Source organism: Copadichromis virginalis, linkage group LG16, assembly GCF_057382275.1.
Source record: "Copadichromis virginalis isolate Kocher_CV1m ecotype Utaka linkage group LG16, C_Virginalis_male_GT1.1, whole genome shotgun sequence".
Taxonomy (NCBI): domain Eukaryota; kingdom Metazoa; phylum Chordata; class Actinopteri; order Cichliformes; family Cichlidae; genus Copadichromis; species Copadichromis virginalis.
In genome coordinates, this window is record NC_140633.1 from 36523959 (window position 1) to 36540033 (window position 16075).

General features: G+C 40.3%; 1 protein-coding gene across 1 annotated transcript in view; it reads right to left on the reverse strand.

Annotated features, from left to right (window-relative positions):
- Positions 1–16075, reverse strand: part of LOC146691292 (tomoregulin-2-like) — a 136849-nt gene that overhangs the window by 22571 nt on the left and 98203 nt on the right. Inside the window, exon 5 of the mRNA XM_085434651.1 lies at positions 10166–10262. Within this exon, the coding sequence (XP_085290777.1) occupies positions 10166–10262 (97 nt within the window). The remainder of the gene's footprint in view (positions 1–10165; positions 10263–16075) is intronic.

Genomic DNA, 16075 nt, shown 5'->3' on the forward strand with positions numbered 1-16075 from the left:
GATTTACAAAATGAGCATTATGCTGTATTTAGTACAAGCACAGACTCCTCGGAAACGTGCTTACTGAGGGAATGAATCAGTGTAACTGAGGGCCTGTTTTTTCTATAGAGTTCTACACAACTGCACTTCTTTTTGCAAACAGTTGCCATGTGATAAAGAAAACATAAGAAAGAATGCAGGTTTAAGGTGTTTCCATATAGGTTTCACTTTTCAGGCCCAGAGGCAATATATAAAGTTATAGTAAATTCCCTTAGACCAGGGGTGTCCAATTCCAGGCTCAAGGGCGGGTGTCCTGCAGGTTTTAGATATCATCCTAAATCAAATGATTAGTTCATCACCAGGCCTCTGGAGAACCTCAAGACATGTTGAGGAGGTAATTTAGCCATTTAAATCAACTGTGTTGGATCAAGGACACATCTAAAACCTGCAGGACACTGGCCCTTGAGCCTGGAGATGGACACCCCTGCCTTAGACCCTCATGTCAATGCCAAGTTTTTGAGACCTCTACTTTATTGATTGTATTGATACCAACTGTGATAGGATTGAAACTTTGTTTCTTTCCTATAAGTTAATTTTTTTTGTTTTTGTTTAGAAAAAAACAACAAAAAAAACATACCTTTATTTAAAGCCTATACCGAATATGTGAAAATACTAGCTGTGCATTTACTTGCAAAATTTGCAGTATGGCATTACATAAATAAAATGAATTGAATTAGATTGGACATGTTAATCATGTTTCTGGTGTTTGATTCCTTTTGGAACATTTGTAATGCAATACAAAATAAGGTGTTGATTTTCCAAGCCAAATGGGTGTAGTCACAGTGGTTGTGTTTGTCTTCTATATACAATCTAATCAAGACAATGATTATTACACATCCCATTGCATTAAGGTGGATGCAGATTTTACAAATAGGACTCTCAGCAATCAAGCTCAAATTATCTGCATAGCTAGATACCACTGGAGGCAAGTGATTTTTATTTTTTTTTGTCATTTGTGTTAACCTTTAAAGATTATACAGCACAGGCTTTAATTTTTGCAAAAGCTGCCCTGAAGACAAGATTAGGCTTACAATTATAGTGCCTGCGTTATCATAAAAAGTATCTAAATGGGAACAGTTTCAGCATGAAAGGAAGCAGCAAGACTCAAAGAATCAAAGCACAGTCTTCCCAGCTTCTGAACTGAGAGCAAGTGTCCAGACATCCATCACCAAAAAACATAATATAGGCTTAACAACACGGTCGTATACATGTGCACATGCACACCACTCATCTCCCATCGTAGAACACTTTCAGACTGTTGTCCATCCCGAGAGGCCGCAGTTGGTCGGTGGCTGATATCTGTGCTCCATACATTTTTAATGAGGCCTCTCACTTTCTCCACAATAGGCACTATACCACCAGACTGCAGTGCGTCAACACATCCTAGTGCTACCCGCAGACAGCCATGCACAAAAACTCATATGCATAAAGAAGACAGCTATCGTTTTGCCGTAGTCTTTGTTTTCCCCATTCTCCTTTTCACACACACCAAGCCATTCCTTCACACATGCTGCTGAGAGGTACAGAGGGGTAAAGAAGTGTTAAATGAAAGGTAGCAGTGTGATTGCAAATGTGCGAACTATATCCAAGTGTATGCACAACGTGTGTGAGAGAGTACTTTCCTAGCAGGATGTGTAGTATTGATTAGTTTCTGGCGATTTCCCTCCCATCAAAGCCTCCCCACCTCCAGACTGTCTGCGGGCTCCCAACTGAAAAGGCCACTTTACACACATTTCAACACTTACAGCAGCTGAGGACAACATATCCACTGACTGCCTCATGTTGTGTACAAATCCTTAGCAGCTAACCTCACTGCAACTGAACACAGCATTGATTTTCATAATCCTCAGCCTCAAATTTCACTGTAATCCTTTGAAAAACTGTGCGAGAGAAGCAAATAGACAAACAGAGCCAGAGAGAGAGATGTGGAGACAGGGAGAGCAAAACAGTAACGGTGCAATGCAAAGTAAGGAAGAGAAAATATACAATAAAACCCAACAGGCACAAACAGCAAAAATAAATTGCAATGCTCTGTGACACAAAATGTTATGAGTCCAGTAGTCATTGATGGATTGCTGAACAGGTATACTGGGCGCAGACAAACAACTTGTACAGGTGCTAGATCAAAAAACAAATTGAAGACAGAAGGTCATCACAAAGCAGAAAAAGCTATTTACAGACATAAACACATTCATCATCTAGGTCGATGTGATGTGTTATCTTCATGAGATGTACTCGCAGACGTCACCTGACAGAGCAGAGCTGGATAACACAGCTGATATTCCCATGAGAAGGAGAACATGGCGGAATGGGAAAAACAAAGCAAAACTACAGACTGATAAATAATAACACTGCTCGGTCTGTACAGTCATCTCTGGGCCAAAAGTCAATGTAAACATTTAATATAAGACATAAAATCTAAAGTCTATTCGTACACGCAAAGAGACCACAAAGAGTTACAAACTAACTAAAAGTAAAGTAGTTATCCAGTGCTCACAAAGGGATGTCAAATAACCTCAAAAAGGTCTCCAAAGAGATGTAAAAAATCTACATCAAAACACAGAAAGTTAAAATATGACTACAAGTGGAGGTAAAACTTCACACCTCCACAAAAAGATGCAGAACAATGACAAAGGGACAAATAAAGTCTATGAAAAGTTAGAAAAACCCCTATAAACCACATCTAGGCATTGTACTGATAAACTCCCTGATAGCCGATTGTTTGGTGGACTCTCTTATGCCGTAACAAGACGTTGCGGGAAATCTGGAACTTCAGTTGACATACAGCGGACAATTTAAAATGTTCTTCTTGGTCCTTGATGACAGATGCAATGTTTGCAACACAGTCCAGTTAAAGTTTGAGATTACAAAGGGGATGGCAGCAATGCACTCAGTGTCAGGAGTGATTCGTTCATGGGGGAAAACGAATGCTTCGATAAGCTGGGGCTGTGAAAAACTGTTGCATTTTTAAAGTAGATGCATGAGGAAGCTGTCAGGTGGCTCAGCCTGGCCAAAAAGCTAACAGAGTGTGGGACCTGAGAGCTGAAATACGAGTTTTGTGAGAAGAAGGACAAGGACATTCCAGAGCTCTCAGATGCAGAATAGAAGGCAGATGCTACATTTGCTGTTGATGTGACCGTCCTTCATGTTTTCACCTCGGACATTGATTTCGCTCACTGAAGAAAAAAAAACAAAACAGACTGAAAAACTGCAGATTATATAATTCAACTACAAGTAAAATAGCAGTAGCACTTTGTATAAAGTTAAAAGTCCTTTTTTTGCAAAACCATGCACATTTTGTGCACAACAGTTTTTGTCAATGTTGATTAAACTGCAATAACACATTGGCATTTTAACTAGAGATGGACCGATCTGATATTACGTATCGGTCCGATACTGACCTAAATTACTGGATCGGATATCGGAGAAAAATAAAAAATGTAATCCGATCCATTAAATATCACGAAAGCACCTCACAAAACTTGCAACACCCGTAACTCACCTCAGAACTTTAGCACGTCGGAGCAGTATGCATCACGTGATAGAGGGGCTGTGGCATGCGGGACCTGTCGGTGGTCTGGATAGCATGTGGAGCTTCGCTAGCAACCCGGCATTTCATCTCCGACAAAGTTATCCCCGAGAGAAGTAAAGCAAGTGTGTAAGTCCATCTCTGAATGTTTGTAAAGCATTCCTGCCTTAAGCTTAACAAGCGACTGCCTCTCGCTCTCCGGCTGCTACTTCAATCATGAAACTGCTTAACGATCAGCTGATCGGCTTTTCTGTCGCGAGTCCTTGTCTCTAGTTTGCTTTTGGCCCACTTTGCACCAGAAAGAGGAAACCAGCGGCTGAACAACAGCAGCACGTTTAAGCTTGATCAGCTGTTGTTAGAATTTATTTAATATTACTTTCTACTCCAGGATCTTTTTCTACGTAGCTGACGCTGGTAACTGTGCAGGGGCGGATCTAGCAAAGTTTAGCCAGGGGGGCCGATAGGGCATTAACAGGGAAAAGGGGCACAAAGACATACTTTTCTTTCTTATTCTCATTTAAAATGTCGAGCTTTAAATAAATAATTATCTAACACCCAAAGTTTTAATTTGATGTAAAATGAATAGAAGTCAATTACTGTATATAGTAACTAGTAAGTCTAATATACCCTAGTAAGCTATAGTACTTTTTCCTTTGGGAAGGTACTATCTGTGCAGTCTGCAATTTTGTTGAAGAAAGATGTTGAATCTATTTAATATTTCTTGAAAAATAATTGATTTCTGTGCATTTTTTTTCACACTGCATCAAATTAAGGTTGATTACGTCGATTAAGCATCATGAGGTGGAGCGTGAGGGGTGGTTCCCTATTTTTTATTTATTTATTTTTGTTGTTGCTGGGAGTTGGAACCCTATTAGTTAGGTTGCTTAATATTTCTGCTAAGTACTCTTTAAAATACCAGAATAGGGAGGATGGTGTAGGTTTAAGTTTATTAGATTGATCAGTATTGCTGAACTATGAAATATTTTTTTTGCATACAGGTATAACAGAATAGCTTTAGTGTAGTTGTTGTTTTAAACTTGAGTATGAACTTATACAAAATGCAGCAAGATATTTAAAAAACAGTTTTGTTGATTAAAAAACACTATATCGGATTCATATCGGTATCGGCAGATATCCAAATTTATGATATCGGTATCGGACATAAAAAAGTGGTATCGTGCCATCTCTAATTTTAACTGTGCCTATTTCACATTTTCACTGCCTGATTGTAACAGCTACTCTTACAAGCAGCAGTTTCCCATGTGAGCCTTTGGGAAAATGAATTGCTGGCACGTGATTTTACAAATTGGAAACAAAATAAAATGACAAACGAATGAACAGAGTCTATTAAAAGTTACTATATTACAATAACTGGGTGTAAAACAAATGAAAAACCAGAAAAGGACTCAAAACTTCTTTAAAGAGGTGCCAACCAGCATCAAAGACATACTACAACAACTTTCAAGGTCACCATTGCTGCAAGTGAAACCACAACAAATGGATTTAGAAACAGAACGAAGAGATGAGAAGTGACAAAGCCTATGAAAAGTTCAAAAATGTACATTATGCATTACATACAAATGTTATCAAAAATAGTCTAAAAACTAAACAAAGGGATGCAAAGCAGAGACCAAAGAGTCTATTGTGAAGTTACTAAATTAGTATAACTTTATATAAAATAACAAAACACTCAAAATTTCTACAAAGAGATGCAAAATATCTACAAAAGGCCTCAAAATATCCAGAAACACACTATTAAAACTATAAGAATGTCACATGACAAAACACTACAGAGGTCTAAAAAGTACTAAAAGGAAATGTAAAACAACTAGAGTGATAAGTACGACTAAAACAAAGAAAAATGAACATATAGAAATTGCAAATGAATGATAAAAAAAGCAAAGCTCTGGTTTCCATGCAGGAGGGGTAGTTTGCTCTCCACAGAATGGTTTCAGTGAGGAGATGAGTGCTGGCTTTTAAAAAACCCTCTCAGGAGGTCTAACCCCAGTGTTCGTGCAGCAAGTGTCCCTTGCCATGACCGGTTCACTCGCTGCTCCTCCTCTTCCTTAATTCTATCAACACCGATGGGTGCTACTGATGGGTTTGAAAGCATGGATTTTTCTGGGTAATTACAGTTTTACACCACAAATGGATCTAAATGGATTTTTTTGTGACACTGTATTGATCCCTCAGGGGCAAATTTGTCTTTTTTTGCTTGCTGTCTGCCTCCAGAATATAGAGAGGTGGAGTAAGGCTACTAAGGCTCTTTGATACAGCAGGAACAAGTGCAGTAAAGTTTACCCAAAAGAGGTTCTTGCAAACTACACAGAAAGACTAAGCACATTTCTCCTTTTCCTATCTGAATCAATAAAGAGAAGAAGATTGATTTATGAAGACTGATTTATGGTGAGTCGAGATAGACTTTATTGATTCCTGCAGGAAAAAAATGTTCTGTCTCTTTAACCCATCGCAAAAACTAAGACCAGTGGGCAGCCCCTATGCGGCAACAATAGAGTTTCAAGCAAATGCCTTGGTCAAGGGTATTTTTAACCGAGTATTTGATGATGAATCATAAATGATGACAACTGGAATTATCTGAACTTTGTTGAAGAGGGAAAAAAAATGCTGAAATAGTTTTTATGTTATCCTGACCAAGCAAAAGCTGAACAGCTTATAACATGCTGGCATGCATTCTATTATACTGTCAGGATGTATAAAAATAATAATCAGGTTTTAAAACAACAAAAATTAAAGATGCAAATAGCAAACTGATAAATTCATTTTAAACAAAGCAAAAAATAAAAAGTGCAAAATCACGTCATCACCATCAGCAATTTATTTCAAAACAGCTTCTAGAATAGTTTTAACCATAGCCTTTATCCGGACCTCTAAATTGCTGCACACATTTCAGACCCTTTTCCATTAGGGTTTCACATAAATTTAGTTTTGTGACTCAGTAATGGCTGCAACCGCAGTTAGAAAAGCAACTGAGCAAATCACAGCTTTTTACGAGAAATTACAAATGTGGAAGTTGTGTACCTGTACTGAAGCCAAAAAAATCTGTGACAGGAAAATTGGTACAAAACAAGCACTGATGGGCTGTTTGGAATACTGCCAAGTTGAGACCTTGTGCATCCGGGTTGATTGGGACAATTGCTTGTTCTAACAACTGCAGCGTGTTATAGTGTAGCAGGACCAATATCCACAATAACACAATGAAATAATTTTTCACTTTCTCATCAGGTTTACCAATGACGGTACACAGAGTGCTTCGTTGCATAACAACAAATGACAAATTTGGTTTCTGGCACCAAACTAATCACCAATGTTGGGATGTGATTGACTGGAAGTCTTGCAGCGATGTTGGCAAGCTAACTTATAGCAAAAATGCAACTTTGTAATTACTTTATCTGACCACAGGACAGCTAAAGGAGCAATATAATAATATATAAAACTGCAATACAGTAATATCCACTGATTAAAATTCAAATTACAGTAAGGTGACAATATTGATACTGCTCTTCTGGCTGATAATCATGAAGCAATAACAGCAGCTAGTTAGCTTAAATATGTAAGAAAACTTCAGACCTAAGAATACATAAAATGGACATAGCCACCATAATATTCTTTGTTTGTGGACTAGTGATCATTTGTAACAGAAAACACTGTTATATTGCATAGAAAATGGTTGTAGCAATCACCATCTGTTAGTGCGCTATGAGATTGTACTCGTGTAGTGCACTTCCTCAGTGCTTTCCGAAAAGTACTGATGTTCAAGCATAGACTGTAATGCATCAAGGAAAAGGAGAGAAACATCTCAATATGAAGCGGCACTAGGCATTTGTTTTCATTAGTTTGGGAAAATATGCCGATATGCTATAACGATATGGAATATGCATATAACACAAAAATGTCTTTGTTATATTCAACTTGCATGAAAGAAATGAAAAAAAAAGCAGAGAAAGTGGCTGAAAGTCTTGTTTTCATTTTGCCAATGAGCTTAATTTTTCTACAAAACAAGTAGTGAATGATCAGTGCTGATCTATAAAGGTACTTTCAACTGTTCTCTTTTCCCAAAGGGTTGCTACAATGGATGGATTTGAATAGTTTTCCAGGACTGGGACAGGGTTTGTGTCACATCCTGGTCTTGAACTGAGGATCACTCACATTTAAGGCAAAATGTGTTAACCACTACACTGTGGAGCCACAAACTAGTGCTAATGCATAAATAAAGTAATATTAGAATTTTACTAACTGAAACGAATCCCAGCACAGTGGAGTATTTATTGGCTGGTCTCTCTCTCATAGAGGGCCGAATGACTTGTGAGATAACTGCACTGAAAAGCATCAGGAAATGCCTTAGCGATGGTTAAATGTAGTAGACAGTTAGAGGCGTTCAAACATCAATCAATCAATGTCAATAATACATAACTCTAAGCCTTCACACAGTGAGTGTGATGCACCATAGTTCATAAATGTGTTCATCTCTTCCATAAATTCTTTTAACATGGGAGTGTATGTGGATTGTTGAGCTTCTGAAGCCAGCTTCAGGTGGATATCAAAGGAGGTGCAGTTTTAGAAACTTCTCCTGGGCTTTGTTTTTTAGGCCAGGAGTTTGTCATTTGATTAAAACTGAAAGCAGGAGGAAACAGTTAACATAGGCCTGTCCAAATATGGCAAAATCTTCTTACCAACCAACACCACTTAACCTCGCTAATTAGCTAATTAACGCTAATTAACAAGAAATAAACACGAAACTGAATAATTAAGTGACAACGAGACGCCACTTCATTCTGATTATCAGCCCACGTCAGGTCCCATATATCTGAGCGTTGCAGTGCTTTACATGGCAGCAAACAATTTGCAGAGGAAAATTATTCCTTAATTATTCATATCTGCATTTCTTGTGCGAAAATAGGAAAAATGTTTCACGTCACATCACTTTATCCTCACCTGGTATTTGATTACTTTCTTCTCTCTCCACTCATTGTTTCATCAGCTGACGGTTTGTTTGATTAAACTCAGCTTCCTCCTGATTGGAATAACCTGTCATTTTAATCAAAATGATCTTATATTTTGCCAGTTGTTGGGTGCTGTTTGACGAAAATTACCTGCTGTTGGTTTGCAATTACCTTTCTGATTATTCGCCAGAAACATTCTTATCAAAACACCTTTGGGGCTTTTGAAAGATTAAAGGGTACTTGCTGTTCCTGTTTTTACAAGAAAGGACACTGAAATATTCATACGTCTGTTTATGTCAACTGCTTTTTTAACGAGATGCATTATTGACTTTCGCTGCCTCTCTCGCCCGTTGTCTCCTCCCTCCCTGCATTATGTAGAGTATAATTGTCTTTATTTCAGCTTGTGCTAAATATGCTCAAGGCTCCTCTTGCTTTAATGTTTTTGGTTTTCTGTGCACAAAACCATTGACAGCACTTTGCTGTTGTGACCTTATGGATTCTCCCTTTGGATATTAAGAAATTGCCAATAAATCAATTTATGTGCTTTAGCAGAATATTAAGGTGCATTTGTGGAAGTGGGAGGCATCAGGAGGAGTGGACTCCAGCTGTTCAGTATTTGCAACAGGGCTCAGAATGCATCATGAAGCCGTTCCTTGGCATTACGGTTATTGCACACCCGGGTACATTATCTTTCCATTACATCAAGCAGTTTGATAGAGTCATACTCTCAGGGCACTTCTAATTTCTAGCGGTACATCTGGGATTTCTTAGAAGCGCTACCTTCCTTTTTGCTGATACCAGCTGACGGTGTTCCACACCAAATCTGTACCGTCGGTTCATTTAAGCCTCATTCATGCTGCACAAAGCACTGATGCTTTCGCTGGAACAGTTGAGCCTTCTTCTAATTGGCTTCTGAACACGCGTGTTTTTATGTACCCCTGAGGATGTTTTTAGTGCTGCCTACTTGCTAATGCATGTGGGCGAGCCAAAAAACACATTACCTGCATCCATCTCATCTGCAGTAAATGGTTAAATCTATGACAAACGTTATTTCATCACTGAACTAGTTTTTCTTGTGTAAGTCAAAGTCATTTTTGGCCTGACATTGCCAAGTCCTGTAAGGATAGTAATTGGATTTCCAGAATAAGCGAAAATCTCCTTTCTCTCCCTGCCCTGCTCTAGTAATTGAGGTTAAATGAAATGGTCAGCCATGCACTAAACCTCAGTGGGTGTTCAGAACTGAGCGTCTGCAGGATAAAAGAGGGCTCTTATTTGAGTTCTTTGTGTTCAGACTTGCCAAAATGTCTCAAATAACAAACATAAGGGGTATATTTATGATGAAAATAACATGATTTGTGTGACAAGGCTTTGACAACATCAGTGATGTACCTCATCTGACTCACCATCACCAGTGAACCTATAATGAGTGAGGTTTTCTTGTGGTTGGCTGTACTGCACAAACTGTGACCTTGACCATGGCTTAGGTGAAGAGCCATTAGGTGATCACTGAGTGCAAGTTTGATTAAGTTGTGACCACTTCTCTAGAAGGAGTACTGATTCTTGTGGACTGTGGACCGACATGAGCTCACTGGCTTTAAAAACGGTAGATGCAAGCGTTTCGGTTGGGAACACTAACCATACATCTTCTGCGTCCACATCACACTCTGCCCCAAACTGGCAAATGTCACAGGTGGACGTCTCCTTCAGCCCAGTCTCCGCTGAGCCCTCTCCTCCTGCAAGAAACAGAGAGAAACAGAGGAAAACATGCGATGACTGATTCGTTGCTGCCATTTCTTCTCTTACTTGTTGTCTAAAAGCCAGCAGGCTCTTTCCAACCTCTCACAATGTGACCATGAGAAAGCAGACAAGTGCATTTACATTCTGCCATATCCCGTCATAATCCCAGCGAAGCTATCTCCTTCATCCATTCACTCTTACCCCCTTCCTCCACCCCTTTCGAGTCCCTCGCCTGACTCTCATCTATCTCTCTCAAATCCCCGCTGATCTCTTCGGAGTCCCTCTTTTATTTCATCTCGCTGATTTTCTCGCTCTGAGAGTGCGACGACTCTTTGGCGGCGGTGTAGGTACTGGCGTCAGGCTTATGGTGGCTTAGGGACCCCACCGGTGCATATCACGCCTCATGAGTGGCCGAAGGGGAGAAGAAAGGGGGGGAGAGAAAAGTAATCTGGCCAATCTCAAATTGCATTCTCCTACCACAGAGGATTCTGCACGCTCTTTCGTGCTTTTTCTCCCTTCCCTTCGGCCCTCTTCTCCATTAGACAAGCTCTATTTTTAAACTTACCAGGGCCCGTGGGGACAACTTTGGAAAAGAAGACGAAGAGGTGGAACTTGGCATCATTTCCCCATGTCATATCTTTAATCTCCCCAACACACACACACGCTTGCACAGACACCCACGCTGCTGCCACCACGCATTGCTCCCTTGTGTCACGTCTTTCATTTTCCCTTCAGAAACTTTTGTTATTTCTTGTGATCCCTCGCGACACGCTGGATTGAATTGGAAAGAACTCCGGTAGAAAGGTTTTAACCTGATTTTCCACTAAAAGGCTTAAGTTGAGTTTGACTCTTCTTTTAAGGTCAAAGTCAGTTAGGTCTGCTTTGTTTGACTGTTAACATGTGAAGTTCCTTATCCATAACTCTCAGCTTGAATTTTGTTGCTATTGGTCAGATTATCCCAACAGCTTTGTCCGTGCCTTTTGCTTGTGTCCAATCCCACAATGCAGCCTACAAGAGTGAAAACTTCTTTTGCTGAGGATGTTAAGCTCCTTTCAAATGCTCTGCCTTTGCTTTCGGTGTTTTCTTTTGAAGCTGCGTCTGATGCTGCTGCAGGTGTTAGACGGCAGCCATGGCAATGAGGCAGCATGTCCTCTGAATGCTGAACATCTGCAGTCATGTGAAAAGATGTACATTTTGAATTCACTGCTTTACCTTCAGGTCACAGGGCTGGCAAGAATACAAAATGTGAAACGGTGTTGATGTTTAGCCATCGAGTTTAACGTGAATGCAGAGAGAAATCTTTTGCTTAGTTTGTCTTTTTAAACCTCTTTCAAGTTCCACTTTAGGTTAACTTTGAAATGCCTAATCAACAAATAGCACGCTTACTTTATAAATGCTTTAAAACAGAAATTTTCTTTGTAAAAGTTTTGTTCACCTAATTCTGCAGTAAAAAAAAAATCAGTAGATGACTTTGAACTAATAAATAAATCTTGGACTGGCTCTTTTATAGTGCTTTTCTACACCTGAGAACTCAAAAGTTCTTTATATAGCATTTCTCATTTACTCAAGCACTTTTTTTCATCTATATCTGCTCATATTTGAAAATATTCATCCTTTATCGTATTCTGGGTCTTTGTGTAACACTCACAGGTTGTCTTCAGTCTGAAACAAGATGTTTTAGCTTCCTAGCCTCTCTGGCTTGTCTTCTGATTGGCTCTGCACTGCAAACAGAACATTTGAACAGAAGTTGGCTGAACCTCCTTTAAAAGCACAGTTTTACAAATGTTTTATAAAGTATTCTTGCATCTGTATGATAGCTTAATGTATGTGAGAGTGGATATCCTTAGTACAGTCACAATATCAGACACACAGCTCTGGTGGTGAGCACAGAAGTTGGCTCAAAGAGTGCTACAACAGCTTGTTTCAGGCTGAACAAACTAAGGGCTACACCAAGGCTCAACACAGGATAAATAAGGATTATTTGAACTATAAATGCATGTACCAAAGGCACTCTAGTAGAAACCATGAATAAAAATATGGAACTATAAATAAATTGCCTCTTTAAAGTGATAATGTTCAGCTGTTATACTGATTTATTCCGGTGTATTTATCTTGTTCTTAGATATACAGTGTAACCAGAATGGACAAAACATGATGCCTGCCTACAAATTGCATTCAATTAAAAGTGTGTTGAGAGCCCTGTAAGAGTAAAATGTGTTATATAAATTCCAGTCAATGCACCACTTACAATTTACACCCTCAAAGGTAAACATTTATCTTGTTTTTAGCTGCTAAATAATATATTGATTAAAGTTTTTATCTTCTAACACATTTCTTCTTCCCTTTGGTAAGTCAAGCTCCAAAACTCCAGGAGTTTCACTTTGCACAATGTAACTCATTAGTATATTTTCTTTATATCCTCTTTGCTCTGGTAATTGCCATCTTGTTCAAATTCTTCAGTTTGCAAGTCAGAGGTGTTCTTATAAATCTACGTAAAGAATAGATGAGATGTATGCAATGCGCAACATCAGAGGCCGAATACAAAAAAATAAATAAAATCTGCTAATGTGCCCTTTAAAGCCCATTAACAGGAAAAAGAAATCCATGTCTGTGAATTCATATACTTCCAAGGACTTCTGTCAGTGTTGTTCTCAAGTGTTCAACAGCGCATAGCAGTTCAATTATATGGACTCGGGTTTTGTCTCACATCAGAGTTTAGCGTATTGTCAGCGCAGACACTCCAGCTGATTGAATTAGCCAGTTGTGACTCTTTGACCACTGATGTGAATGTAATTTCCCTTATTTCCACCTGTCATGTATGTTTTGGTGTGTGAAATTCTCTCTCCCTCTCTGTTACACACACACACACACACACACACACACACACACACACACACACACAGGTTGCAGCAATTTTCAGTTCTTGGAGGCACCAGAACTAGCCAGCCTCTCCAGCCTTTCTGTACTCTGTCAAATGATCAGCTTCGAATAAAGGCTTGTGGGCAGGCGAGCATGTAAGCTCTCCCACGACTCTACTCTCCCACAATTGCACACGGGAGAAGGAGAGGGAGACAGAGAGAGCGAGCCCATGCATGTTTCTGTATCGCCCGCTTGTATTTCTTACATGTGTATTCGCGCATACATGGCACAGATGCCAGGATTATCTCCATGCCTGCTTCTTTCTGTCCTTTTCTCCATAGAACTGCAGCCAACACTTCACGCACTTTTCCCCAGATCCCCATTCTCAGTATTGCAGACACAATTACCAAAAGCAACTTGGGACAGGCAGTATTTTCCACATTCCAAATCCCCGATAGAGTCTCATGTAGCACTAACACAACATCTCCCGTGTTTCTGTGCCTGCTAATCCCAGGAATCAGGAGACACAGCTGCGTAATAACTGAAATGATTAGCCCCTCTGCTGCCCCCACAATCACCCCCCACCGGCTCCTACATCACCTAATACCGATCCATGCCTGGACCAGAGCGGTCGACCGGCCTCCTCTATGAGTAAGATCCTATAGCCTCACCTTCATCTCTAACAAAACCTGCCTTCCCTTTGTTTTAATGCTTTCAGGCTAAATAAACACATGAAATGTAGATTTTGTGCAAGACTACAGCAAAAGGAGAGAAGAAGGCACAGAAAGAAGAGAGAAGGGACGTTTAGGATTAAGTTACTAGGCAGAGAAGAAGAGATCAGAGTGAAAAATGTGCGTTAAAGGGGAGATAAGCAGGATAAGAGATAAAATGACAGAGGAGTAAAAAAATGGTGGATCAGTCACAAAGGTGCTGTGGACCTTCATCCGGGGGTTAGAGAGCATTCTTAATCCCCTTAGTACTGTGTATGGAGATTAGCCATGCATGCATCCACGGAAATTCACATAAAAAAAAACAGCAGAATTCATCACTCCACTGGTGGCGCTAGCTATGCATTCTCCAGGCTGCCGTAGAAAAAACGGTTTGCTGCAAGGGAGGACACCAGCGACAAGCCTGGAGCTCATTTAACTGCAGCAGCCGCCTGAGTCAGTGTGCTGAAAGCAGGCGCTGGTCGATTTGTTCGGCTCCTGTAACTTGTGAAATAAAAGCAGGGACATCCAGTGTGCAGTCCCTGAAGCATATTTGTGATTCTGGGTGAATTGCAACTGAGGTCTAGCAGTTAACCACAATCATTTCTCACGCAGATTGTGACTTTACGAGCATATTATGACAAAAGGAACATTGCCGTCCAATCTAGTGGTGACATTTTTGTGCAAATGTGAACACAGTTTATTCACCGCCAACAGCAAATAGATCAGCTGCACAGATGTAGCTGTTAACTACCAACATATGTAGCAACTGTGCGTTTCTGCGACTGCACACACGCTTTCGAATCTATAATAATAATTTCCCACCAGTACGCGCTCATTTCGTTTTGTTTTTTATTACCTACAAATGTTCATGAACTGGAGTCACAAAGATCAGGACAACATGTTCTTTACGCATTTCAGTTAAAACATTTTCAATTCACATCCTCCGCTGAAAATTTGCATTTGTCTATTTGTGCTGTGTGTCTTTCTGTTGGCTTCATTTGCAATGACGACACATCTAAAATTCACTTTGCATTCAGTCTAAACACACCTTGTGACACAATCGTGTTTAAAGTACCTATCAGAGAACTAGCATGTGAACTAAATTTAAACACATTCAAAGGAAAGGCTGATGTGGAGCCACCGAACAACACACAAAGGCACTGAATAGTAAAGCAAAAATATAAGTAGAGGATAAGTAGCCCGTCCTCCAAAAATGTCCACGAATGATCGGCTCTGAATGAGCTACAGGCTTTCATAGCTGAGATAGGACCTGCTAATGCTGGAGTGATTTTGCCTGCCATTGCTTTATGCCTATCAAAAACGAGGCTAGTATTTGCCAGAAGACTTAGCAGAGACTCGGTGAAAGAGGGTTATATGGTTAAAAAAAAAAACTCTGCAGCCCAGATTATGACAGTAACACTGGATCTGAGTGTGATGACTTAAAAACAACCATCTCTGTCTCAGACCGATCCAGATTTCACGCTCCCCTGATAGAGCTCAAGTCCTTTGGCAAGCGAAAATAGAGGACAAATTGCATCGTCCAGATGTGCCAAGCAGATAGAGACCTATTGATATTGGCCCAGGGCTGTAACGGCTGCCAAAAGCGCCTCTACTAACTATTGACTTGAGTGGTGGGAGTGTTACTTTTGTGTTCTTTGTTGCTCTTATTTTCTTTCTTCCTCCCTCTCATGCTCTTCCTCTCCCCCTTGGTTGAATCTCAGCTTATAACCATGCATTGGTCAGAGGGCCCGGTGGCGCCAGTGTCCGGCAGCCTCACCTCTGTCAGTGCGCCCCAGGATGGCTGTGGCTACAATGTAGCTTGCCATCACCAGTGTGTGAATGTGTGTGTGAATGGGTGGATGACAGGTTGTGTAAAGCACTTTGGGGTCCTTAGGGACTAGAAAAGCGCTATACAAATACAGGCCATTATTCCTGAATGAGCATATTCTCCACCACATGTGCGACAGTGTGGTGCAGTTGCATCTTTCTTCATGTCGATGCATTAGTGAAATAAGAAGGAGATTAAGAGAGAACAGAGGTGGGGGTCGTTGATTTGAGCGAGCGTACAGAGGGAACAAGAGACAGGCACAGGCTTGCACAAACAATAAGACAAACACGCAAGCACGCACGCGCAAAGACACACACCCAACGCGCCCATCATTGGGATGATGAATGAAGCCCACACAGCCCTGGAAAACAGAGCAGGACCAATACGACCTTGGTTGCAAACACACTGGGGA